This window comes from Siphateles boraxobius, unplaced genomic scaffold (assembly GCF_051911475.1).
Source record: "Siphateles boraxobius isolate OS27281-9 unplaced genomic scaffold, OSU_SipBor_1 31, whole genome shotgun sequence".
NCBI classification, from domain to species: domain Eukaryota; kingdom Metazoa; phylum Chordata; class Actinopteri; order Cypriniformes; family Leuciscidae; genus Siphateles; species Siphateles boraxobius.
In genome coordinates, this window is record NW_027508931.1 from 11,050,364 (window position 1) to 11,075,987 (window position 25,624).

The 25,624-nt window shown below is 41.2% G+C and overlaps 1 protein-coding gene across 1 annotated transcript in view; it reads left to right on the top strand.

The window, feature by feature from the left end:
- The window catches only part of kcp (kielin cysteine rich BMP regulator), a 46,893-nt gene that overhangs the window by 5,834 nt on the left and 15,435 nt on the right, over positions 1-25,624 (top strand). The window contains exons 6-32 of the mRNA XM_077193772.1: positions 2,058-2,134; positions 2,390-2,486; positions 2,661-2,743; positions 7,654-7,747; positions 7,849-7,922; positions 8,029-8,208; positions 9,026-9,119; positions 9,490-9,572; positions 9,729-9,822; positions 10,142-10,224; positions 10,386-10,471; positions 10,569-10,659; positions 10,758-10,857; positions 10,978-11,063; positions 11,714-11,810; positions 12,216-12,350; positions 19,641-19,750; positions 20,848-20,941; positions 21,030-21,068; positions 21,358-21,440; positions 21,970-22,063; positions 22,293-22,475; positions 22,701-22,871; positions 23,066-23,242; positions 23,554-23,636; positions 24,048-24,206; positions 24,355-24,534. Coding sequence (XP_077049887.1) covers positions 2,058-2,134; positions 2,390-2,486; positions 2,661-2,743; positions 7,654-7,747; positions 7,849-7,922; positions 8,029-8,208; positions 9,026-9,119; positions 9,490-9,572; positions 9,729-9,822; positions 10,142-10,224; positions 10,386-10,471; positions 10,569-10,659; positions 10,758-10,857; positions 10,978-11,063; positions 11,714-11,810; positions 12,216-12,350; positions 19,641-19,750; positions 20,848-20,941; positions 21,030-21,068; positions 21,358-21,440; positions 21,970-22,063; positions 22,293-22,475; positions 22,701-22,871; positions 23,066-23,242; positions 23,554-23,636; positions 24,048-24,206; positions 24,355-24,534 — 2,927 coding nt within the window. The remainder of the gene's footprint in view (positions 1-2,057; positions 2,135-2,389; positions 2,487-2,660; positions 2,744-7,653; positions 7,748-7,848; positions 7,923-8,028; positions 8,209-9,025; positions 9,120-9,489; positions 9,573-9,728; positions 9,823-10,141; positions 10,225-10,385; positions 10,472-10,568; positions 10,660-10,757; positions 10,858-10,977; positions 11,064-11,713; positions 11,811-12,215; positions 12,351-19,640; positions 19,751-20,847; positions 20,942-21,029; positions 21,069-21,357; positions 21,441-21,969; positions 22,064-22,292; positions 22,476-22,700; positions 22,872-23,065; positions 23,243-23,553; positions 23,637-24,047; positions 24,207-24,354; positions 24,535-25,624) is intronic.

Here is a 25,624-nt window from a genome sequence, read left to right on the forward strand (position 1 = left end):
CCTTTTCTCTCTCTTGTTCACTGAAAGTGTGATCAGCCTTAAAGTTAATGCTAATATCATTTTTATTGCACGCATATTTATAAATACATTGTAAACTGCTGTGACTAACAGGCCTAATAATAATGATAAAAATAACAATTATATATATATATATTTGATATACGTATATCATTAATATTGTCATCATCACCAGTTGGAGTGCCCTGTATATCCACCTAAAGGGCTCCCCAGACCATTGTCATTCTGTCCTGGACTACACTTCCCATAACTCTCTGCATGCCCTGGACTCATCATGTCTGCTTGTTTTCAGCTGTTGATCATTAGCTTGTTAATTCACACTATATAAGCCATCGCTGTTTCTCAATACCAAGAACGCAAAGAGCGGACTTGCGTCCTCGTTGAGACCGGTCTTGCCAGGCGACCTTAAAAGAACGAACTCGGAAGGATGCGAAAACACAGAGCGCATCTTTATGAGAATTGAGATGTGCTGCGATCTTGCTGCTTAACTGACCATCTCTGCAAATAGCGATTCACGACCAAAGCACAATTAATACAACATAACATCACAAACATATGTCACCTCACAACCTATTAAACATTTCCTTTCATATTATTAAACACATTGTTTTCATATAAGTTTATATCTTTTTCGATTTTACCGTGTGTATTTATGAGTAGCCTATGTGTTAGGAGTTACCTATGCTTTTTTGAAATGTTTATATTCCTTTTAATATGCCAATAAAAATACTGCTGCTTTCTTGAGGTCTTTATCACTTTATTAAAATTAAGCAAAAGAGTCCGACAAATGTTAACTTTCACGAGCTGTCACGTATTTCGAGCTTGCAGCGGAATCTCTTAAGTGAGAACAAGAAGTTTAAAGCTTTCAGCCTTCCGTACGTCGACTGCCCGCAGCGTCTTCTGGGATTTTTAACGGTACGATTCTTTCAAGCCTGCATTCGATGCATCCTTGATATCAAGGACACATCCGGGCACTTCATGCATCCTCTGTACTTGCGTTCTTGAGTATTGGAATTGAACTTCGACGGTTGATGATGACGTAGTACGAGAACAGAACACAAGGATGCAAGATCACTGAAGAACGCATATTGAGAAACAGCCCATGTGTCACTCAGTCACTCTTTGCGAAGTCTTGTGTGTTTAATGTTACGCTGGAATTCTGAGCCCTTGTATCCTGGTTCCCCGTGTAATGGTTTTTATCTCTGCCCTGTTACTGTTTGGATTATCCTTTCAATAAACTACTGCGTTGGGATCCTCAACCCATGTTTCTCAGAGCGGTACGTGTCAGAAGACTTCATCTTGAATGGCAGAATGAACCAGGCTTATATAGACAGGGACTGACATGGTAATGAGAACCAGCTGAAGACAATCACGAATGATGAGACCGGGCAGTGAGTTATGGGAAATGTAGTCCTTGAATGACTGGAAATAGTCTAGGGTAGAGTGCCCTCTGGTAACAAGGGTACTCCAGCTGGTGATCATGACAAGTAAGATATTCAAAATATTAATAACATATGTAATATTGATTATGCATTAATGGTAATGATTTTAAAGCATATTTTGCTTTAATTTAAACAACAACATCTCGCCATCTGTACAAAGGCATAACATAATGTCACTAAAAAGCTTATTTGATTAATATAATATTGCATTTTTCTTCTCACTTTACATCAATAAATTCATGTATGTGTTTTTATTTTTTCAGAATCCTTAGTTCTGTTTATATATACATTTTGAAATTAGATTTTGAATTAAGGAAGTTTGAGTTTGGTCTCAAACTTTTCAACCCCACTTTATATATCATTGAATTCATTGAACTACTGTTGAAACTAGTTTTCAGACACCAGATCTCTGGAGCAGTCTGGAAAGTCTATCATGAATACTTACAGACATCTTTTAGAGTTCATTTTGTAAATAAGATTTGATCTTATGTGGGCAGGAAATATGTGGTTCATCTCACATGATTATCTAAGGAGGTTTCATAGGGGTTTCGTTCCACCACTAAAAACTGTGTGTATGTCTCTGATTGGTGATTGCAGAATGCAGCTTTCATGGCAATATCTATAATAACGGCGATGTCTTCAGCCCAGACAACTGCAACCGGTGTACGTGTGAGGTATGAAATCTAAAAGATTAAGTCTTTGATCTTTTTTTAGTCTTTTAGATGGATTTTTGCTTCTCCTACACTGGCATCTCTTGTGTCATTGTGTGTGTGTGTGTGTGTGTGTGTGTGTGTGTGTGTGTGTGTGTGTGTGTGTGTGTGTGTGTGTGTGTGTGTGTGTGTGTGTGTGTGTGTGTGTGTGTGTGTGTGTGTGTGTGTGTGTGTGTGTGTGTGTGTGTGTGTGTGTGTGTGTGTGTGTGTTGTTTATAGCATGGAAGAGTAGAATGCGAAATTAATCCATGTCCACAACAGTCCTGTGAGGAGCCGTCTGTTCCTCAGAGACCATGTTGCCCTGCCTACCAAACAAGTACCCACGTTGCATCTCTACATATAATACACACACTGTACTTTCATATGTACCAATGAATGAGTGCTATATTCATAAAATATGATATTACTGTAACATGGTCTTCCAAAAAGTACTTACAACTTGCATTTGCTTCATACATGTGTATTTGTTTTTCTTCGTGTTAATCTTCAGAATGTAGACATGAAGGTGAAATCCATGAGAACGGTGATGTGTTTGTATCGAGATCAAACCCCTGCCTCAACTGCATCTGCTCTGTGAGTCTACTGTGTGTGTGTGTGTGTGTGTGTGTGTGTGTGTGTGTGTGTGTGTGTGTGTGTGTGTGTGTGTGTGTGTGTGTGTGTGTGTGTGTGTGTGTGTGTGTGTCTGTCTGTGTGTGTGTGTGTGTGTGTGTGTTTGTTCATATGATTTATGAGGACACAAATTTGCATAGTGATGTGGGTATTACACTGGTTAATGTGGTTTATGAAGACATTTCCTGAATCCTCAATTAAAATGGCTTAAAAACACATACTAAACAATGTTTTATTAAAAATTTAAAAATCAAGAAATTAAAAAAATAAGTTTTCTATGATGGGTAGGATTAGGAAAAGGGGATATAATATACAGTTTGTGCAGTATAAAAACTATTTACACATACACTGTAAAATGTGATATCATCAATAAGTTATGACAACATGTTTTTATATTGCTTCAACTCAAAATAAGTTAACTTGTCAAACTTATCAAAATAAGTTAAGCGTTTTTAACAGTTTTTTTACAAGTTATACAAGATTCATCTAGTTCTTCTTTCCGTTTAATGTAATTTAAGTTGAAACATCCAAGTTGATTGTACTCAAAAAATTACAGTGTGTGGAATGTCCTCATATTGATAGGTGTACCAACATGTGTGTGTGTATTTGCTCTCCTTGTGAAGATGAAATATAATTGAAAATTGAATTAAAATAACTGCACTACAAAGCCTGTCAAAACGTCTCAAGTTATGTATGCAACACTGGTTCCCTGAGAGGGAACAAATACACGCCCCTGCGAGATTGTGTCGTGAAGCCAGGTATAATCAGTCCAATGGAAAGACGAGATGTCATAGGCGTGTGACGTCACCGACCAGGAAACTTGAGATGCGTCGAGACGTGGTGGGAACTCCATACCCACTACGCCATAATAGCAAATGCCTGTTCTGTGTGAAGTCATTGCACACACTAAGAAGCAAGCAGCCTAGAACCTTGAGTGGAGCCAAGATCCAAGTCATAAAATTGAACAAATGTATGCTGTGAGGACCAGCCTGCCGCATCACAGATGTCATGGAGGGAAACCCCCGATAATAAAGCCTTAGAGGCAGCCATACTCCTAGTAGAATGGGCCCGGACAGCCAAAGGTGAATGCTGACCAGCCGCTTCATAAGCAAGTGAGATAGCCTCGACTACCCACTTTTACGGCACGATTGGGCCCGAAACATTAGTAAGGACCTTAGGAATATAACCCAGCCTAGGGTGAAGAAAAGCATTCACCATGCCAGGTGCAAATTCCAGGCACGAAAGAGCAACCGACAAGGCTTGCAGATCTCCAATTCTGTTGATAGAAGAAATAGCAACGAGAAATAAAGTTTTTAGAGTAAGGAACTTTTCTGAAACCTCTTCAATGGGCTCGAAGGGAACCAAAGCCAGGCCTTCCAGTACAACGGCCAAATCCCAAGCCGGTGCTCTAGTGCGCAGTGCAGGCCTCAGCCTCAGCGTGCCACAAAGAAAACAAATGAGAGGATCTCTTCCTAATGATGCACCACCCTGACGGGTGTGTTAAGCAGATATAGCCGCCACATACACCTTCAAGGTGGAAGGAGATAATCCAGAAGAGAAACGTTCTTGCAAATAATCAAGTACTGTACCAACAGGGCAGTTAACACGATTCAGTTGGTGTTCTAAACACCAGGCAGAGAACAGTTTCCATTTCAGTGAATAAAGTCTTCTCGTGGAGTATGGTGTCCACGACCTTGGTCGAGAGATCAGATTCTATGAGCTGGGCCCCCTCAGGGTCCAAGCCCACAGTTTCCACAAATCCGGGCGAGGGTGATAAATCATACCCCCTGCTTGAGACAGTAGGTCCCTCCTGATCGAAATCTCCATCAGAGAGCCGTCTAGAAGGGATACCAGGTCCGAGAACCAAACTCGGGTCGGCCAGTACAGGGCTACTAACAATATTGTTATATAACCAAAATCTTTAATACCCATGACGTTGCTATAATTAGATTTCTGGGGATTAAAAACTCAAAATGAAACCGAGTTATTCCACGATTTCGACACCTCAGTGTGGAGATTGGGAAAAAACGGCAAACCCCGGCGAGTAGGCTGTGATCTAGATTGTAGATATCTTTCATCTAGTAAACTCTTTTTAATATCACCCTGTTCCTCGGCTGGCCAGTCAATATTTAATTTGGCAACAGCATGAGTCACAACCTCCATAGACTCCTCATCAACAAGGGTATGACACGGCAAACTCTCATAATCCCGGGTAATAAACTGGATAATCGCAGTGGTGTCTCATCCCGGGGAAAAGAAACCGCAACGCATGCTTCTCCCTGAGATAGGACACTGGATCTGGCAGGTGAAGGCTGAGATAGGGCTGTGCCCATCTCAAACCCCGCTATCAGATCAATTTGGGAACCCCAAGATGTGTGTCCCCACCCGTGATAAAACGAGGGCAGGGAACAACACAGCGCTCAAAATCTTGCTTGTTCGCCATTGTAGCAATGTTCAGGGAATAAGTAGGCGGGAACCGGTGAACAATCAAAGAAACTTTATTTAAAATAAAACAAACAAACCAAAATACCGCCAGCAGCCCCTCGCGGACGACTGCTGGCTACCGAAAATAAACATAAAGAACTGTCAGCAGCCCCTCGCGGACGACTGCTGGCTACAAAAAAATACCAATACAGAAACCAAACACAACTAAAACACAGACGTGTTCCTCTCTCGATCATCAACGTCATTGCTCCTCCTTTATGCTTCGCATCCTCCGTGAGAGATGCGAGACCGGTGTGCTTCACAGGTGTTGCTCATTAGCAATCGCACCACCGGCCTAGCGCCGTTCTCTCACGTCCCTTGGCCATCCTGTTCGCCACATACCCCCACCGCCCCTCACAGGCCGGGGGGTACCCACGAGCCTGTGCCTACTCCCCCCCGGCGGCGGCGATCCCGGGGGGGTATGGACCGACAAGCCGAGGGAAACAGAGACGGAAGCATGAGGAGCGACAGATCGAGAGAGGGGAGAGAAAAAAAAAAAAAAAACTTGGTCCGGTTCCCACAACGCGCTACCATCTGGTCCCCCACCAGCTGGGCGATCTCCTCCGCGGTGCCTGGCGGTGACGCTGGGTAGCCCTCGGTGGACGGCTTGACGCTCCTTGGGCTCTAAGGCAGACGGTAGGAGTCCCCCGCTCCCTGCTCCTCACCTCTTCCTGGTGGACGGCACCAGGCTACCGGCCCACGGCGAGCAGCGGCGACTCCCCCGCTCCCTCCCGGACAGCAGCCGCCTCTCCAACTCCCAGGCGGCCGGCAGCGAGCTCGGCCGTCCCCCCGGCAACTCACTCCAGCGCACCGCCTCGAGCGTACATGGCCGCGAGTCCCCCGCTCCCTGCTCCTCCCCTGCCCGGCGGATGGCAACAGGCTCCGGCCCACGGCGAGCGTCGGCGACTCGCGCACCATGCTCGATGGCACCGCGGATTCCCCACAGCGGCGAGGACTCTCTGACAGCGCGTTCCTCCCTCTTCCCGGGTTTCGGCACCAGTGTAGCAATGTTCAGGGAAGAAGGAGGCGGGAACCGGCGAACAATCAAAGAAACTTTATTTAAAATAAAACAAACTACCGCCAGCAGCCCCTCGCGGACGACTGCTGGCTACCGAAAATAAACATAAAGAACTGCCAGCAGCCCCTCGCGGATGACTGCTGGCTAAAAAAAAATACCAATACAAAAACCAAACACAACTAAAACACAGGCCTGTTCCTCTCTCGATCATCAACGTCGTCGCTCCCCCTTTATGCTTCCGCTCCTCCGTGAGAGATGCGAGACCGGTGTGCTTCACAGGTGTTGCTCATTAGCAATCGCACCACCGGCCTCGCGCCGTTCTCTCACGTCCCTCGGCCGTGCTGTTCGCCACAGCCATGTTATATATATATATATATATATATATATATATATATATATATATATATATATATCTTTCTGTGATATTGTGCTTGCAATGACAGACAACAATAAATAGACAGGGACAATATACAGAGAGCGCTTGGTGAAGGCACAGAAGCTAGCACGGTCTGTTTTCAGGTGTGCTTTATAGTTTCCTGGTCGGTGACGTCACCCGCCTATGACGTCTCGTCTTTCCATTGGACTGATTATAAACGCGCATCACTATGCAATCACGCAGGGGCGTTCCCACCGCGTCTCAACGCAGCTCGAGTTCGCTTAAAAGGGAACCACATTAACAAAAAAAGTAAGGTTCAAGTGTAAACTAAAGCATACAGACTTTTAAATACTTTGTATGAGTGTAAATGTTAAAAAAGTTTCAATGGTAAAACTAAAATGTTAAAAGACATTTCAGTGATTAAGTTTTGGAGATGCTCCTGCAATAAAAATGGTAAATGTATGTTAAGTTTTTCAGTGAAATATTTAAATGTAATGGTAGCGGTTCAACATTTAATAAAAACATCAATGATTATGTAAAACTATTCACAACATCTGATAAAATATCAAAATTGAGTGGAAAGAGTGTATATGCTGTAAATGTTCTTGCTAGCGTCAAACAAGATACTTTAAACGTTTCTGTTTATAAAAAGTTTCTATAACCAAATGCTATTTTATACCGCAAATGTTTCTTGAATTTTGTTATGCATGTTTCAGGGTTATTATATTTAACTAAAACAAAAGCAATAAAAAAAATTGTTATCTGAAATCAAAATAAATGCCAGCTGCCTAGGCAACATTTCTCATTTGCGTTTAGTTTAATTTGAAGGACTAAAATAAAAATAAAAATAAAAAATAAATAAAAATAAAATAAACTAAAACTAATACATAAAAATGAATAAAAACTATATGTCAGGTGTGGGTGTTGTAGAGAATGCTGACCAGAATTAAGCCGAAAAATTAATGCGTTATGCATTATGCATGTGTTTATTTGCAGAACAATGAGGTGTCATGTAATCCCATTAAGTGTCCGCCCACCCCGTGTCCCAATCCCTACATGAGACGTGGGGAGTGTTGCTCTACCTGCTCTGGTACACACTCACAAGCACTTTTGAGCTCTTTATTTATTTGTGACTCTAATGGTTCTGGAACTTCTTTCTGGAAATTTGCGTGCCTATTATGTCCTTTGCAGTATGTGATGTGGGCGGTCGGCCATACATCGACTCTTTCAGCACCATTGATGGCTGCCAGACTTGTACATGTCAGGTGCTTCTTTCTCACTTGTTACATGTGTAAAGTATTACATGTTAGTGGATGAAATGACCGTATTGTTTGCGTTAAACTGTGTTGTGTTTTGTATTTTGCTCATCAGGGTGGGAATCACGCGTGTGTTGATGTGCAGCAGTGTCCTCAGACGTGTCAAGATGGTGTGAAGCCACCGTTTGGCTCCTGCTGCAGAGATTGTTCCCGCTGTAACTTTGAGGGGCAAGTTGTCCTAGACGGCGTCTCTTTTCAAGCCAACCGTGACCCCTGCAAACGCTGTGTGTGCAATGTAAGGCTGTGAGATGACAATGTGCATTTCTGTTTTGTCCTGATTCGTCAACCACATTACAATTAGACATTAACATTAGGATATTTTAATTATTATTTAAAAGAAATTAAATTTTATATTATGAAAGTGCTTGTATTAGTGAACTATTTATTTAGAATTTAGTAGACATAACTTTTGGACTGTCGGATACATTTTCCTGCTCTCTTTTACACTTTTTCTCCCTCACAGACTACTTTAAAAGTAATGTGCTTATTGATTTACATTATGTATTCTTACTTATTATGAAAAGTAATATAATTTTATAGTTGCATCCCACCACTTAATTAGTGTGACTTAAAATGTTTTCTGTAAAATGTAGGCCTGTATGCCTGTATGCATTTTACGCAGAATTAATGTAAAAATCGAAGTATTATGTATCATAAGTACCATAAGTATTATGTTGTAAATCCAAAAAAGTAATGTTACTTTACTTATTATTTTCGCAAATGTAATTTTGTTATATTTAATGAAATTTGATTGCAAGTGTTTATTATTTTTATTAGTTTTTTTAAGTTAATAATGTTTACTATATTTTGTTTTAGTTACCAATAACAGCACTGTACATAACACACGTTACTTGTTATGCATTACCCTTAATGTTGGCCAAAAAGATTACATATTTCACTTCTAAACAGATCTTGCATAGAGTATATATTCTAAAATTCACTAAATATGTCCTCTACAATGGTGCTTTTGATCATTTGCTGTGTATTTTTGAAATCAACTTTAATTAAAGAGGTGTGTGTGTGTGTGTGTGTGTGTGTTGTTTTTCTTGTAGGCAGGGAATATAGAATGTGACACTCAGTCGTGTCCTACAGTTCCTTGTCTTTTGTTGGAGACTGTAGGTGGGCAGTGCTGTCCCAGGTGTCGAAGTAAGTGTGATGTGTGGTTTTTGTACATTTTAATGAAAGTGAAAGGTGAAAGTGACACGTGATGGCCAAGTATGGTAACCCATACTTGGAATTTGACCTCTGCATTTGACCCATCCAAGTAAGTGCACACACATTAGGAGCAGAGTAGAGCCTTGAGTGGCGCCCGGGGAGCGATTGGGGGTTAGGTGCCTTGCTCAAGGACACCTCAGTCATATTCCTGCCAGTACTGGAATCGAACCAGCAACCTTTGGGTCACCAGTCTAACTCTGTTACCATTAGGCCATGACTGCCCTAATAGTTGCATCTAATGACATGCAACTTGCTCGAACATGCTCATACTCATCAAAAAAGTATTTTGTTTGATATGAAGGTTGTGTCCAGAACAATGTGTGGCACCTGCACGGTTCTCAGTGGAACCATCCTAATGACCCCTGCGCGACCTGTACATGCACGGTGGGTCATCACCTGTTTTTGATTACATTGCTTGTTTTCCTAATGTATTGCATATCTCATGGGCTATCAGTGTTTTTGTCTTTAAATGTAATCTCTCTCTCTCTCTCTCTCTCTCTCTCTCTCTCTCTCTCTCTCTCTCTCTCTCTCTCTCTCTAGGAGGGTCTGGTTCAGTGTGAGCGTGAACCCTGTCATGTCCCCTGTACAAACCCAGCCTCTACTCCCACCGGATCCTGCTGTCCGGTCTGTGACGGTGTGTCCAAACTTTTAAAAATGACTTGTTACTATACTTTAAAATCACTCTAAATAAGAACGTTTGAGAGCATACAATCAAATTGATACATATTGCTTGTCTAATTGTTATTGATTCAGTTGTTGAAATTTTTCAAAGAAAAATATGTTTTTTAGAATTGAACAATGCCATGATAGGTCTATTAACTACAAGCATTTATTGACAGGCTATGGCTATATCGCTTCAGATAGAGGTGTCTATTAAATTGCTACTTATACTTCACATGAGTTTGATATACAGTATATACAAATATATCTATACACACATATTTTTCTCACAGGTTGTAATATGAATGGAAGGGACATCCCGAATGGGATGGATTTGCCGCCAGGATCCCAGTGTGAGGGCAGATGTAAATGTGTGGTAAGTTGCATAAGAACTGAGTTGAATAAGATAAATTTTATTTTATTGCAGTGTAAATGACTTTGAATAAAAGCGGCAAATGTTGTAAATTGGTTTTGATTAAATAGTTTTCAAAAAAACAAAACAATTTTGCATTCTAGCAGAAGTTATTTTTCTTTCAGAATGGGAATATTAATTGCGTTCCGTACCCCTGCCCACCGACTCCCTGTTATAATCCAGTGAAGAGACCAGAAGAATGTTGTGAACGGTATTAATAATGTTTTTTTCATAACAATTTTGGCTAAAGTAGTAAACCAGACAGGCATCTTAAAGGAAACAATTCTTATTAATCAATTGGTGTTCAGATGTGAGGAGTGCAGATATGAGGATATTGTATACACAGACGGTCAAACCTTCGTATCCAGAGAGGATCCGTGCTTGAAATGTCAATGCTTGGTGAGTGTTTTCTGTAAGTCACTTTAGATAAAAGTGTTTACTAAATGTATGAACTTTTGAATGTATTTGTATGTGAATGTGTCTATCTTGTGATACAGGGTGGGCAAGTGTCATGTGAATCTACAAGAACTTCATGTCCGCCTCCCAATTGCACGCACCCAACAAATTTACATGGCCAGTGCTGCCCTACTTGTCACAGTAAAGAAGACAAACACAAACATCTCATTCCTCCTCTCCTTCTCTAACATGCAACATAATATCAAAGTCGTCCTGGCTTCCAAACACATGAGTAAAAAATGTGTTTTTACTGTGTTTCAGTGTGTAAGTATGAAGGAAGGATTTCCAAAAATGGAGAAGAGTTCAGGCCTCCCGGTAGTGGTCCATGCCTTCAGTGTACATGCAAGGTGAACACACACACACACACACACACACACACACACACACACACACACACACACACACACACACACACACACACACACACACACACACACACACAGACAGCTATTGTGAATCCAGCTTACACCAATGTTAATATCATCCATGAAATCATTGATGAAAATGTTTGATTTTGACAATGTTTTTTCAAAGTAATTAAAGACATTGCCTACTGTTGATAAAACAGTTTTTGTTAAATGTTGGTACATGCTAAAATTATTATATAAAATGTTTTAAGTATTTGGTTTAATCTTTTTGTGTCAAATAAAATGTTGACTAAAGATTTAAAGCGATATTTGGCTAAAATCGATGAATATGATGACACAATATTGAGTAAATGTAAAGAATATTTATGTCAAAAGAAAAAGTATCATAAAAGTACCATAGAAGTAGCCCATGTGACTCATGCACTATATTCCAAAATCATCTGAAGCCATATGATAGTTTTATGTGAGGAACAGGGCACAATTTAGGTTGTTATCTGCTTTGAATATCATTTGCATATGTGGACATTCAAACAGCACACACATCAAATATCAAAACACATTAAAATATCATGCTAGGTAGGTTTGAGGCATTGAAGCCATTGATTCTTGTGTTTTTTTTTTTGTTAAAGGAGGGTAACGTGAGATGTCACCAGGAAAGATGCCCATCTTTGAATTGTGCGGTTCCCACTCCCGCTACTCCTAACATCTGCTGCCCAGTGTGCAGAGGTAAGACACTGACACAGACACATACTGCTGCTACTGACTCATGCTTGCATAAGGCACATTCTCACATACACTACCATTCAAAGGTTTGGGGTCAGAAAGATATTATTTTTCAGCAAATCAGTATATTAGAATGATTTCAGAAGGATCATGTGACACTAAAGACTGGAGTAATGATGCTGAAAATTCAGATTTTCATCACAGGAATAAATTAAATTTTAAAATATGTTCAAATAGAAAAGTTATTTCAAATTGTAATAATATTTCACAATGTTACAGTTTTTTACTGTATTTTTTATCAAATAAATGCAGCCATGGAGAGCATAAGATACTTCTTTTAAAAACATTAAAAAATCTTACCAACTCCAAATTTTTTAAAGTTTACGCGTGTTCATTCTGTGTTTGTAGGATGTATGTGGAATGGCGTTCAGTATGAGGAAGGAGACACGTGGACTGACGCTGATCAAAGATGTTCTTGTGTGGGGGGCCAGGCTAACTGTGCCCCGACCCCCGGGCCCGACCTAGAACCCACCATACCTACAGGTAAGAGAGAGAAGAAAAGACAAGACAAAGAAAGGAAGAAAAGTGACAGATTTAAAGGCCTACATCTTTGTCTACATTTTAAGGCAGCATACAAAGTAAAAGATAGAAAGTAAATGATTTGAATACAAATCTGACCAAAATATAGTTCAAATAAATGCCGAATATATTTTGTAATTTTTTTAATTTATCTTCAAATATTAAAATATACTACAACTAAAAAAAGAAAAGTATTATAATCTATAAAAATCTATAATTTTATTTATTTATTTATTCTATATTTATTTTTATTATTTTTAATATTAAAAATAAATCTGAAAATATATCTGGAAATATTTTAAAATATATTTAGCATTAATTCAACATATTAAGATTAGAAATGTACATATGAGGAAATATAAGTAATTAAAAATGATTTAGAATATATTTTTTTATTTTATTATTATAATTGTTATTAGCAATATTTTTGTATAATTAAAATGTGTATCATTTGAAACACATTTTGAAATATATCTGATAACATCTGCATTTTAATTAGATTGAACGTCTTGGTTACGTATGTAACCCTTGTTCCCTGAAGGAGGGAAAGGAGACGTAGTCGACTGATTGGGATCAGGGTGTCATCTTCGAGTACTGTTAAAACGAGTCAATGTACATTGGCGTGCAAGATCTGCATCTCACTCTTCGCCCCGCGGCGCGGGTATAAATACGGAAGTGGATGCAATATGCTGCGGAAGCCACATCCTGCCCGTAGGTAAGTAACATGTGGAGGATACACATGTACTGGGCATTACGGGGCAGTACAACATATGGAATGTCACTGAGGTGGCTCCAGCCTATAACAGGAGGGAAACACACCGGACAGTGACGGCAGAGCGGGATTTGCCAAGGGAAGACACAGGCTCGCCAGGATCACAACATATGGGACCCAGCCTAACACAGGTTCCACCAGTGCATACAAGTGTAAGGCCTGGCATCGGACGCTCCACCACATCCTTTGCCGAACGGTGTGGGGGAACTCAACAGGGTTCGGCTAAAGAGGAACTCTACTGGAGCAAGAATGGCACACATATCCAGTCCATAGAAGGGGAATGGCACAAAGCCAACACTTGTTCACACAGGAAGCAACCGGCTCGACACATAGGCTATTTTTCTAGCGAACATGTTTGGTGTCGCCCAGCCCGCAGCTCTAAAACATCTGTCAGCGAGGCACCCTGTGTCAACGCCCAGTAAGGAGCTCTCTCTTTGGAGAGGCTCACTACCCAGGTGGACACGGTGCACCTTGGGTATACACACCAAGATGATGGCAACCACTTTCTAGTGGGCCAACTTCTGCTTGGAAAGAGCCTTCCCTTCTGCTGGTTTCCCTAACAGACAAGAGCTGGTCTGAGGTCCAGAGGCTTTGCATTCTGTCCAGTTATAAACGCAAGGAGCAGAAGGCACAGAGAAAAGCCAGGGCTGGGTCTTCCTCCTCCAGGGCAGCGCTTGCAGCCTCACCACCTGGTCCCGTTAAAGGGAGAGGTAGGAACCTAGGGCACATACCCAGGCCGGGGTCTCAGGTAACCGTGAGAGTTGGCCGGCCCGAATTCCAGGCACGGTTTGTCGAGCCCTCGCTCAGACCCATCTCGCAGGAAAGAAAGCACGGAAGACATTGAACATCTTCGGGGGTCTTCCCAGAGAGAAAAACACCAATCAACGAACAGATTCCACTTCAGGGCACAAGCATGCCTCGTAGAGGCTGCTCTCGCAGAAGTGATGGTGTCTACGATATGTTGTGGAAGATCACCTAGAAACTCCGCGTCCCGTCCTTTCGGGACCAGAGATGGAGTTTCCAGAGGTCTGGACGCGGGTGCCAACGGTGCCCCATCCCTGAGAACTGTCTCAGAGGAATGAGTCAGGAAGGGCTGTCGAGAGGAGTTCGGGGGGAACTAGGTCCGGTTGGGCCAATAAGGCTCCTGCTCCTGACTTAGCACAGGGCTGTGCAAGAAGGCTCACTGGGGAAACGCATCTCTGCGGAGGCCCCGGGGCCAGCTGTCTCCGTGCCAAGGGTACTCCGCTCGGTCCGGGAGTAAAACAACTGCCAATTGTTTTTTGGCAAAAAAAGTCTGGAGAGGCAAATTGATGTAACTGTGGGGCCCCGAAGTGGTCCTTGAACAGCTGGACCGCCTGGGGTTGGAATCTCCACTTTTCCCTGGGCCCCAGGCTGTCATGAGGCCTTGTAGGCGGCACGATTGAGCAGGCCAGAAAATGAAGTGGAATGAAGCGACATCCGAAGCCTCTGACTCCAAGGAGGAGGTGGTGGGCGAGTTGCGACATGCGAGGGAAGCGTAGCGCAATGGTTGCAGTGTTTGTACAGACCAGTACAAGCTTGCTGAGCAGCGATGTCTCAGAGCAAGGTGTACTACCAGCAACTCAAAGCAGTTGATGCCAATGCAGTCGGAGGCCCGCCCAGACCCCCGTTACTGCATGCACGATGTACGTGTTTGGTAAACACTTGTTCAAGGGCCGGCTGGCCCGGAGAAACAAAGGTCTGATCACGGGCTGAGGGTTTGGCGGCAAGCCAGGTGATTGTCACACGGAGCGTGCCGCTCTGCCATGGCCACCTCGGGACTCGGCTGTGAAGCCAGTGCTGAAATGGTCATCTTATGGAGGAAGCCATTGCGGCTGCGTATGCCATATGCCCCAGAAGCCTGAAAAGGTTTCAGTGGGACCCTTTCTCACTTCTGAACGTAACGACCAGACACGTTCCTGCTGTGAGGTGTGTTAGACCGAGTCCAGCTCCTTACCGGAAAAAGAGATTCTCAGCCCGTGGGGGCGTTTACTCTTTTCCCAGTTCACCTGAAGACCCACCTGGCTATGTAGCACTCGAAGGGTAGGATTTGTACTGAGATTTCATACCCTCAAACGCAAAAACACAGGATGGCCTGCGTTGCGGAGGATAGAGATCTGAAGTATGCGTTTCAGATTTCACATTGGCAGCTTCTGAAACAGGCTGGGCGGCCTGCCAGCGGTTCGAGGGGGATGACCCTCGGAGATGAGCAGGCGGAGGAACTGCCACCGGCGGTGGGGTGGAGGCAGCAGTGGGCCGCCGTGGCAGGATGTGCTGGATGGCCTCTGTCTGCGCTTGGGTGGCAGAACTGGTGGGTTTCCACCTCGTCGTCGAACAGCCCAACCTGGGAAATTGGGGGAGTCCATGAACCAAACCTTGTCCGCAATCCACCATCAACCAGGCTGAGCCAACGATGTCGCTGCTGGACCACTAAAGTAGACATCTCCAGACTGATCGCGCACGCCACAACGCTCGTGCCCCGGAGGACAAAGTCGGTTGCAGTGCAGAGCTTACCTATGAGCGAACGGTCTGGGCTAAGCTCGTACATGTCCATGAGTGCCCTGGCCTGATAGACCTGTAGCAACGCCATGGCATGCAAAGAGGAGGTGGCTTGCCCACAGGCTTTGTAAGCTCTCCCTGTCGGAACGGATGAGAATTCACAGGCCTTAGGGGGGAGACGAGGATCCTCCGTCCAAAAGCCTGACAGCCTCGGCGGCCCGTTTCAGCATAGCTGACATCTCTGGATCTGGCTCGGGCAACGTTACACTCCCAGAGGGAGATAATGCAGCTGAGTCATAATTTCCAGAGGTTAGCTCACCTTCCGATGCTGCAATCGGCATCCTGTTCTCTTGAGGGGCTCCGAATGAAACGGCTGGTCGGTCCATTACAGAGGGACCAGCACGCTCAACGGAGGGCTCCACCGGCTGCGGTGTGATAGAGGAGTGAGGGGCCCAAAGGGATTGGTTACTGGGCGGGGAAGTCTCACTATGATCCTCTGATCACCCATCCCTCACGGCGCCGTAGCGGGGCGTGGTAATGCGGACTCCACCTTTAAGCATGAAGGCGAGTCTCGATCTCAACACCGGAATAGTCATATTCTCGCAATGAGAACATGAACTATCCACAAAAGCTGCTTCAGTGTGCTGAATATATATATGTATATATATATATATTTTTTTTTCAAACACGTAATGCAACCATTGTGACCGTCAGAGGGGGACAGGGAACGACTGCATCCAGAATCCAGAAAGGCACGGATGGAATGACATCATTAAAAAGATGCAAACACACCCGTGTCGCTCTTTCAGGAAATGGGACCCGTCACCAGTGCCGGAGGACACAGGGGTATGACCGCGGCAACACTGAACAGTGAAATGAAACAGTGAAGCACTCACTTTTTTGCCCTCTAACCAACCGTCAACAAATACACAGAAATTATGCTGTTAAAACAGCAGTTGAGTGCTCAGAAGCTCGCGATCACCGCTGCACACACGCTGTAGAACCACCAACACTGGGAGAGTCTTCCAGAAGAACACCGACACACTCGCTTGTTGAAAACTTCAACACTCTTCAGAGACATCAACACCGATTGGCTCCGAAGCGAAACACAACTGGTGCGTGCATCCACTTCTGTATTTATACCCTTGCCACGGGACGGATTGTGAGATGCAGATCTCGCACGCCAATGTTATTGGCTAGTTTTAACAGTAGCCTACTCGAAGATGACAGGCTCCCTAAGCGTGATCCCAATCACTCGACAAAGTCGAACATAAGCGACTGAAAGGGAACGAATTTTCTCTGGACAATTCTTAATACTGAATAAAACAGGTATATCTAAAGTAGCATTTTGCTTGATAGTTTTCACTGCAATAAACTCATTGCCATGCTTTCTGGGATTTCCTGGGGCTGGTTGCATAAACATAGCAATTATGTTAAGACAGTGTCTAAAGTTCTAGTATGACCCACTAGCAGTTATTCAGGGGCACTTTTCAGTCTTACTTTTCTGTATCAAATTAGGCTAATCTACGTTTTTATGTACTTGATTTAAAAAACCTATGAACAGTCTCAAAGAAAAAAATGTGGTGTTTAACTTGTTATACTAGTCTTAGCGGTTTATGCAACCGGCCCCTACTAATGTTTGCATAATAGCCATGCTGCTTTAGATGTACATAAGCTGTCTTATTTGCACAAGTTTGCAGTCTGTTTAGAACACCTAACATTGTAAGTGTTCCTACAATGTTAAGAAGGTGTCACTAGCCTCGTTTCCATCCACTTTTTGCGCTGTTATGTTATCGACAAAGTGAATATGCGAAAAAAAACATTACGAAATTTTCCGTCTCCAGACTGTTTCCATTCAATTGGCCTTTTACCGATAAGATTGTGTGCGTGTGACGTCACGAATGCCGAAAGTGATTTGTCGCATATGTTTTGGTGTATCGCAAAAAAAAGTGCCCTTGAGCCGTTTCCATAGGCCTACATTTTTTTTATCGCAAATTCTACCTTTTGAGGTTCCAGTCAGCACCCCCAACACCAAACAAACAAACCAAAAACAAACAAACAAAAAAAAATGGAGAGAGTATTCAGGCAGTTATTTGAAATTTGCCAGCTTACTGTCATTTCAATTTCACAAATAATTGCAAGTGTCCGAAATATCAGAAGACGATGGCAGAATGAAGCAGTTGCTCATCTGATAGGGCTCGAACTAGTAACTACCCTTTAAATGCAACAAAGCTCAAGGGTCTGGGAGAGACCACACAATAAGGCGTTTTGGGAGGAAGTTGTGGAGACACTTTACAGAAAGTTTTTTTTTTTTTTTTGCAACTTTTTGCCAGGCTTGATATTACACTACACAAAAAAACTGGTTGAGGATAAATTCTTTAAAATTGGGCAATTCCAGCGCTATGGACGTGACATTTGCAGTCAAAACTTGAAATATAAATTCTCAGAAAATGCATTTAATACTGAAACGTCTGTTTATATATCCATACTCCCTTAATAAAGGAGTCCAGACATTAGAAAAATATCAGTCTACACATGCGTTTTATATTTAATATGAGAGAAATACACATGAGACATGACACAAAAAATCTTTAACTTTTAGGTGTAATTGTAATTCTATGAATTATACTGCGCAAAACAAAAGTAGCCTAATACTAACCCGATGAAGAATGGTCAGCCTCCATAGAACATAAAATATTATTTTTATTTAATTTTTCGTGTTCGCATTTATGAGGAAAAAAACAATGTTACGGACGTGACAGTTCTCTGTTACGGACATGACCGCTCTGAAAGCGACTTTAAAACTTTCAAAGAGACCTCAAACAGAAAGCACAAAGCCTTTCTTTAAAGTGAATTTCGTTTTTTATTAATTGTATCTTAATTTTAATCAATGTTTCATCAACCAATTGCAATAAATAAGAAGTAAATATAGTAGAAAAGAGATCATCAAGGCCCGTACGGAAATGGGAAAGAAGGCATTTCTGTATTCTTCACCTTCAGCATGAAATAGGCTACTTTGCAAAAGGACTAGAAACTCATTGAGTTAATCTCGCTAAATGCTTTTAAATCCAAAATGAAAGACTTAGAGGCAGATGCCTTAATGTAGGATAAATGCTCTTAGACTGTAAACATTATTTTAAATGCTTAAATGAAATGTTAGCTTTAGTCTTCTGTGTTATTTGTCTGTACCTATGTGTTTGTACTACTGCTGACTCTCCTGGTTAAATAAAGGTTAAATAAAATATCACGGAGGCGCTGGCGCGTGAACTGGACTCTCGTCCCATAAATGAACCGAAACTCAGCGTATAATGTAGGCCTACTTGCACAGACCTGAGAAATATATAGAAAGCTTGAAATTTCTACTTGTAAACAGAACAATTCAAAACGAAAGAGTCCCCAAGTAAAGTCGGTTATTAAATAAACAAATAGCAAAACGAGTTGTGCGGTGTCCACCACTTTTCAAAGCAAAGTTACGCCACTGCCACCGACCACCGGTTTCGATACTAAAGCGGATTAACATTGCCCTGTACAAGCTGGCAACCACACATATAGAGTGATGGGCGAAACTTCAGGGGTTAGTAAAACAACCGGCCATGGTTTTTGTTGTGACGACTGCATCTTGCAGGTGATGAAAATATCATGTGACACCACATTTATTTGCGTTAAAGCCCCTTTTCTCGACAAAAAGTGTTTCCAAACTAGTTTTTCGCGACAATTAAAGTATCGACATAGAATTTATGCGCTAAAGTTAAACGGAAAAGGATTGTGTCGACATTTGCAAAAAAATAACGATAATTGGCATTTCCATCAGCTATATCGGTAAACATTTTGATGCGCTAAACCTTTTTTCGCAAAAAACCCTTGGATGGAAACCTGGCTAATGGTTGCTAACATCTATAACTTTCCATCCGGCAGGACAGATAACTATCAGAATAAGTTTTAAGGTTTTGATAAATATGTGACAGGTGGTGAGTGCTGTGACTCCTGTGGGCAGTGCCATTACAAGCAGCGTTTGTATGAAAACGGCCAAAGTTTTAAGGACCCGGATGATCCCTGTGTGACGTGCACCTGTCAGGTACACACAATACTAGATTTTACATTTCATGAATGTTTAATACAAGGTTTTTATAGGGTTTGGGGTTTGTTCAATCACTAACCATAAGTATGAGCAACTGTGATAGTTAAACACTATTTAAATATTTCAGTCAGGCCCTAAAACTTTTTGCCACACCTGCCAATAAAAAATGACCATAAATGGTTTTTAACAGCCATGAAACAAATTAATCCTTATTAAAGTAACAAATGTTATTCAAGTCAAGAGCAATGAGTAATTGTTCTTTGTCTTTTGTTGTGTGATTAAAATTAAAAACAGACAGCAGCAAGAATATTAGGTTTCTGTCACTTTAAGAGCTAATGCACGGATCCAATATACTGGTACACATGCGTTTTCTTCCTCAACTGTTTACATTCTGTTAAGACATACCTACAGAATGTTTAAAAGGATACTTACAACGACAGACTTTTTGACATCATTTTGTTTGAATAAGGAGAGCTGAAAGAGAGCTCAATTCAGTATTCGCGCGGAGTCTGAGAAGTGGATTTCTAGTCACATACCTCGGATGTTTGCGCAGAAAAAAATTCCCACACAGCACACGAGTAACGAATTGAGTTCCCTTTTCCCTTTCTTGAGCTTACATATTTAAATTGGCAACTAAGGCTTAAATGTTTCATGACGATGCAACACTGATCCCTTTCAACTGTCCTGAGAGTCGTTCATGTGTGTTTACGTTCATGTAGCATTGTTAAAATTTATTTTAAAAAAGCATCGGCCAACTGCCGATTGACACCGTATCGTATACTCGCCAAGACTGATTTTTACTCGAATTTGCTGCTTGGCAAATGTTAATTTTTAGGCACTGGTTTCAGTTTTTATTAAATGTTTAACGTTTTGATAAAATATGCTGTTCTTTTCTGAAAGTGTAGAAATCTAGTAACTATAAGCTAGTTTCTTTACTTGTGTGCGTGTGTGTGTGTGTGTGTGTGTGTGTGTGTGTGTGTGTGTGTGTGTGTGTGTGTGTGTGTGTGTGTGTGTGTGTGTGTGTGTGTGTGTGTGTGTGTGTGTGTGTGTGTGTGTGTGTGTGTGTGTGTGTGTGTGTGTGTTTGTGTGTGTAGGATGGTCAGGCTTTGTGTGGTATAGCATCATGTCATCAAGTGACGTGTTCTAATCCGTACACTCCTCCTGGAGAGTGCTGCCCACAGTGTCCAGGTACATCTTCACTACATATTCTCAGATAACTTGATCTTAGTGTGCACACTAACAGTTATTGTCTCCTCTTGCCATTTTCTTCCCTTAGAAATCCGTGAATGTGATAACCGCATGATTACTAATGAAGGTACAGTTCCAAATCCTGGAATTCCATGTGAGGATTGTGTTTGCACTGATGGACGTATGAACTTACAGCTAAAAGAATGTGGGAAGCTTAGATAATTTGGTCTTGAAAGAATTTGATGAGAGATGCTTGAGATATTGAGACACATAAACAATGGAATTTTCTGTGTGTGCATTTGAATAGTCTCGAATTTCTCTCCATTGAATGACATTTCTGTTTAGGAGAAATAAAACTCTTTCCTGTAAGCACATGCAAACCAGTCACTTACAAAACTCCTCTCCCTTTCCGCCAGGATGTACATATGCAGGTAATGAGTATCCAAATGGAATGGAATTTCCACATCAAGAAGACAAATGCAGGACGTGCCGTTGCACTGTAAGTGTCTCTTTCTCATACGCTACCATTCAAATATTTGGGGTTGTGAGAAAGAAATCTCTTATGATCATCAAGGCTGCATTTATTTTATCAAATATTATTACATTAATTTACTTATATATTATACATGTATTTTATGAAATATTTTTACATTTTAAAATAACTGTATTCTATGGTAATATATTTTCAAACGTAATTTATTCCTGTGATGTAAAGTTGAATTTTCAGCATCATTACTCCAGTCTTCAGTGTCACACGATCCTTCAGAAATCATTTTAATATGCTGATTTGCTGCTCAATGCATATTTCTTATTATCAATGTTGAAATGAGTTGTGCTGCTTAAGATTTTTGTGGAAAATGTTCAGGATCTTTCATGAATAGAATGTTCAAAATCTTTTGTAAAATTATAGTCAATATAATACATCCTTGCTGGATAAAAGTATTATCTAACTTTTGAACGGTGGTGTCTTCACATCCACACACATCACAGTCTTACTGTAGTGTATCTGTGTGTCTGTTTGTCTGTAGAATGGTAACGTCCAGTGTCTGATGAAGCGATGTCCAGCGGTGCATTGTGCTGATTCGTTTATTTCGTCAGGAGAGTGCTGCCGCCAGTGTCCAGGTCACACTGCTGCTCTTATACCACAATCACGTCATGTCTGAATCACCTTAATTACAAGATGACAATTTGCAGATTGTTCTCTAAGCTGTTCACATGCTATTAACTATTCAGCAATTCAAAATAACCCTAATTCCAACATTGATGTGACATCATTACACCCCCCATATGTCCATAAAAGTGTTTGTTTGAGTGTATTTAGATGTAAATGTGTTTATTTCATTACTTACAGCACCCCCCGTTGACTGCAATGTTGAAAGACAGCATTACAGACACGGGCAGCAGTTCCATAATCCCATTGACAGGTGTCAATCATGCATCTGCAACAATGGGACAATGACATGCCAGCGCAGGCCCTGCCCCTCTGCCGCCTGCTCTCACCCCATAATTCAAGAGTGCTGTCACACATGTGATGGTGAGACACTTCCTAAAAAACACATGAAGTGCATGTGAGAGCTTTAATGATATTTCATCAACAAATACTGATATGTAGAGAGTAGATGTGGATGTACAGTATCATTTGGGGTCAGTAAAAATGTATTTTTTAAGAAATGAATAGTTTTTGATTGTTCAAACTTCTGAACGGTACCATCAAATATATCAATCACATATATATCTGTGTCTGTCTTTGGTTTTGCAGGTTGTCTGTATAATAGTAGGGAACACACTAACGGTGCTACATTTGAGGATGCATCAGACCCATGCAGGACGTGTGTTTGTCGTGATGGGACTGTGTCCTGTGACCGTGATCAATGTCCCTGCATTGCCTGTCCTTTCCCTATACAGGGCAAGTGCTGCCCACAATGTGATGGTACGTGTTTGAGTACATTTATACACATTCATGTGAAGACTTGCATGATGTTCAAGAATTTATTATTATTATTGGCTGTTTAAGTGTCTTATATATATATATATATATATATATATATATATATATATATAATTTATTTGATATTATTATTATCATTATTATTATTATGAGTTGTATTTTTTCTTCTTCTTCAGGCTGCATGTATGCTGGCGTGGAGTACCTGAACGGTCAGGAGTTTGTGGACCCTTCTGATCACTGCGGTCGTTGCATGTGCATGAATGGTTACGTGACCTGCAATAGGAGGCAATGTCACAACCCAGGATGTAGTTACCCCACCAATAGGGCAGACCAGTGTTGTCCTGTGTGTGAAGGTACCGCATGACACTGTGTCTAAGGAAAAAGTGCACTTTCAGCAGAATTAAAATTTTTGTTCAATCAGATGCTCTTTAGAATGAGAATGCCCCTCCCCATCATAACACCTCCAACGGACTTGCAAGTTGCAAATTAGGGTTTGTGGCTGTGGCATAAGTGTGTGTGTGTGTGTGTGTGTGTGTGTGTGTGTGTGTGTGTGTGTGTGTGTGTGTGTGTGTGTGTGTGTGTGTGTGTGTGTGTGTGTGTGTGTGTGTGTGTGTGTGTGTGTGTGTGTGTGTGTGTGTGTGTGTGTGTGTGTTTTATTATACAGGCTGTCAGTTTGAGGGAAGAGTTTATGCAGATGGTGAGTCAGTTCAATCACCCACAGCATCATGTGAGGAGTGCAGATGTTCTGTAAGTATCTATCTATCTATCTATCTATCTATCTATCTATCTATCTATCTATCTATCTATCTATCTATCTATCTATCTATCTATCTATCTATCTATCTATCTATCTATCTATCTATCTATCTATCTATCTATCTATCTATCTATCTATCACAATATTGCCAGGATTGGTATATATGCACAATTTTGTTTTAAATAACACATAATTCAAATAAACAGTTTAACAAATTAGAACGTGTGTGAACATTTGATACCTCAGGGTTTATCTATCGTTCTGTTTATTGTTCTGTATATCGTTCTGCCGTTCTATCTGTCATTCTTTCTATCGTTATCTGTATAAAATTAATCAAAGCAATTATGTTTTATGTGAGTGTATGTGAATTAATGGTGGGGCTGGATATTTTTGTTGATCAGAGAGGTGAGGTTCAGTGTTCCCCTAAAAGCTGCGCTCACCCTCAGCGGGACCCCTGCGCATGCCAAACGTGTGAAGGCTGTCAATACCGCAGTCGGGATTGTGAAAATGGAGAACGCTTCCCTGATCCCAACGACCACTGCCAAGGCTGTATTTGCCTGGTACACAAATAAACACCACGTTGTTACCAAAGTTTATCTTCATTTTAAACCATATATCATTATACATTTTTTTGTGTAATGTATTTTTCTGTTGCTATCACTGTGTTGTAGTTTTACTTAACACATACTGTGTTGTGTATGTGTGTAGAATGGAATTGTATCGTGCACACCCGTGTCTTGTCCAGAAGTGTCATGCAAGCGCCCTGTGCGTCCTCCAGGTGGGTGCTGTGCTGTGTGCACAGGGACATGTGAACACCTGGGACAGGTGCATGAGAACAGTGCCACATTCACCCCACCCAACGACAACTGCTCTACCTGCACATGCCTGGTAAGACCACCAGTGTATATGTGTACATTTACCATAGTAAATATAGTTACCAAAATACACTAGCATTTACATTTATTCATTTAGCTGACGCTTTTATCCAAAGCGACTTACAATTGCTATGTATGTCAGAGGTCGCACGCCTCTGGAGCAACTAGGGGTTAAGTGTCTTGCTCAGGGACACATTGGTGTCTCACAGTGGATTCGAACCCGGGTCTCTCACACCAAAGGCATGTGTCTTATCCACTGCGCCATCACCACCCCTTATATACCCCTTAATACTAGCAACAATGGATTAACAACAAATATTGAAATATACCATTGAAATACCTTTTTTTTAAACAATAAAATCAAATATAAAATAAATGAATAGAATATAAAATAAAAATGATTATAAAACTATTAAATATATATATATATATATATATATATATATATATATATATTATTATAAATAGATATTTATATTTTAAAAATATAAATATATATTTTTTTATTAAATGTAAAATAAAATAATAAAATAAAATTCCATTTTATTAACATGTTTTGGGCATGTAGTATGTACTATCATGTGTTCCTTTCTTGAGTACCATGCAAATATCAATGCAAATATAATATGGTACTGTACATATGGTAATTAAGCAGTATTATACCATGGTCTGGGTGAATACTCGATTCTGATTGGCTGCAGGGTGTCCGTTAAAAAGTGATAGAGGACACCTAGTAAAGTAGTTCTGGTGAAACTGCCTGTTTACCATTCGAAATTAATAAATAAATGCGCTGCCTACAATAGCTGTGAGTAACCACTGCAACATGCAGTCAAAGTATCCGTTAACAATTTGCTCTATCAAAACAAACATCTAACGTTAGTTAGATATTACATAGCCTACTAATACAACAATGAGCGACTTCGTTATTTCTTTTAACGTTTATGGAGAATATGACAACTTTGACGACTGGGATGCTGCTGAAGAAAGAAAAAATGTAAATAAAACGGAGAAACGACACAAAGAGATAACACCGGTAGAACTGAATCAAATAGAAGACGAAAAAGATGAGATCAACACGAAAAAAAATACGAAATGGGCAGTAA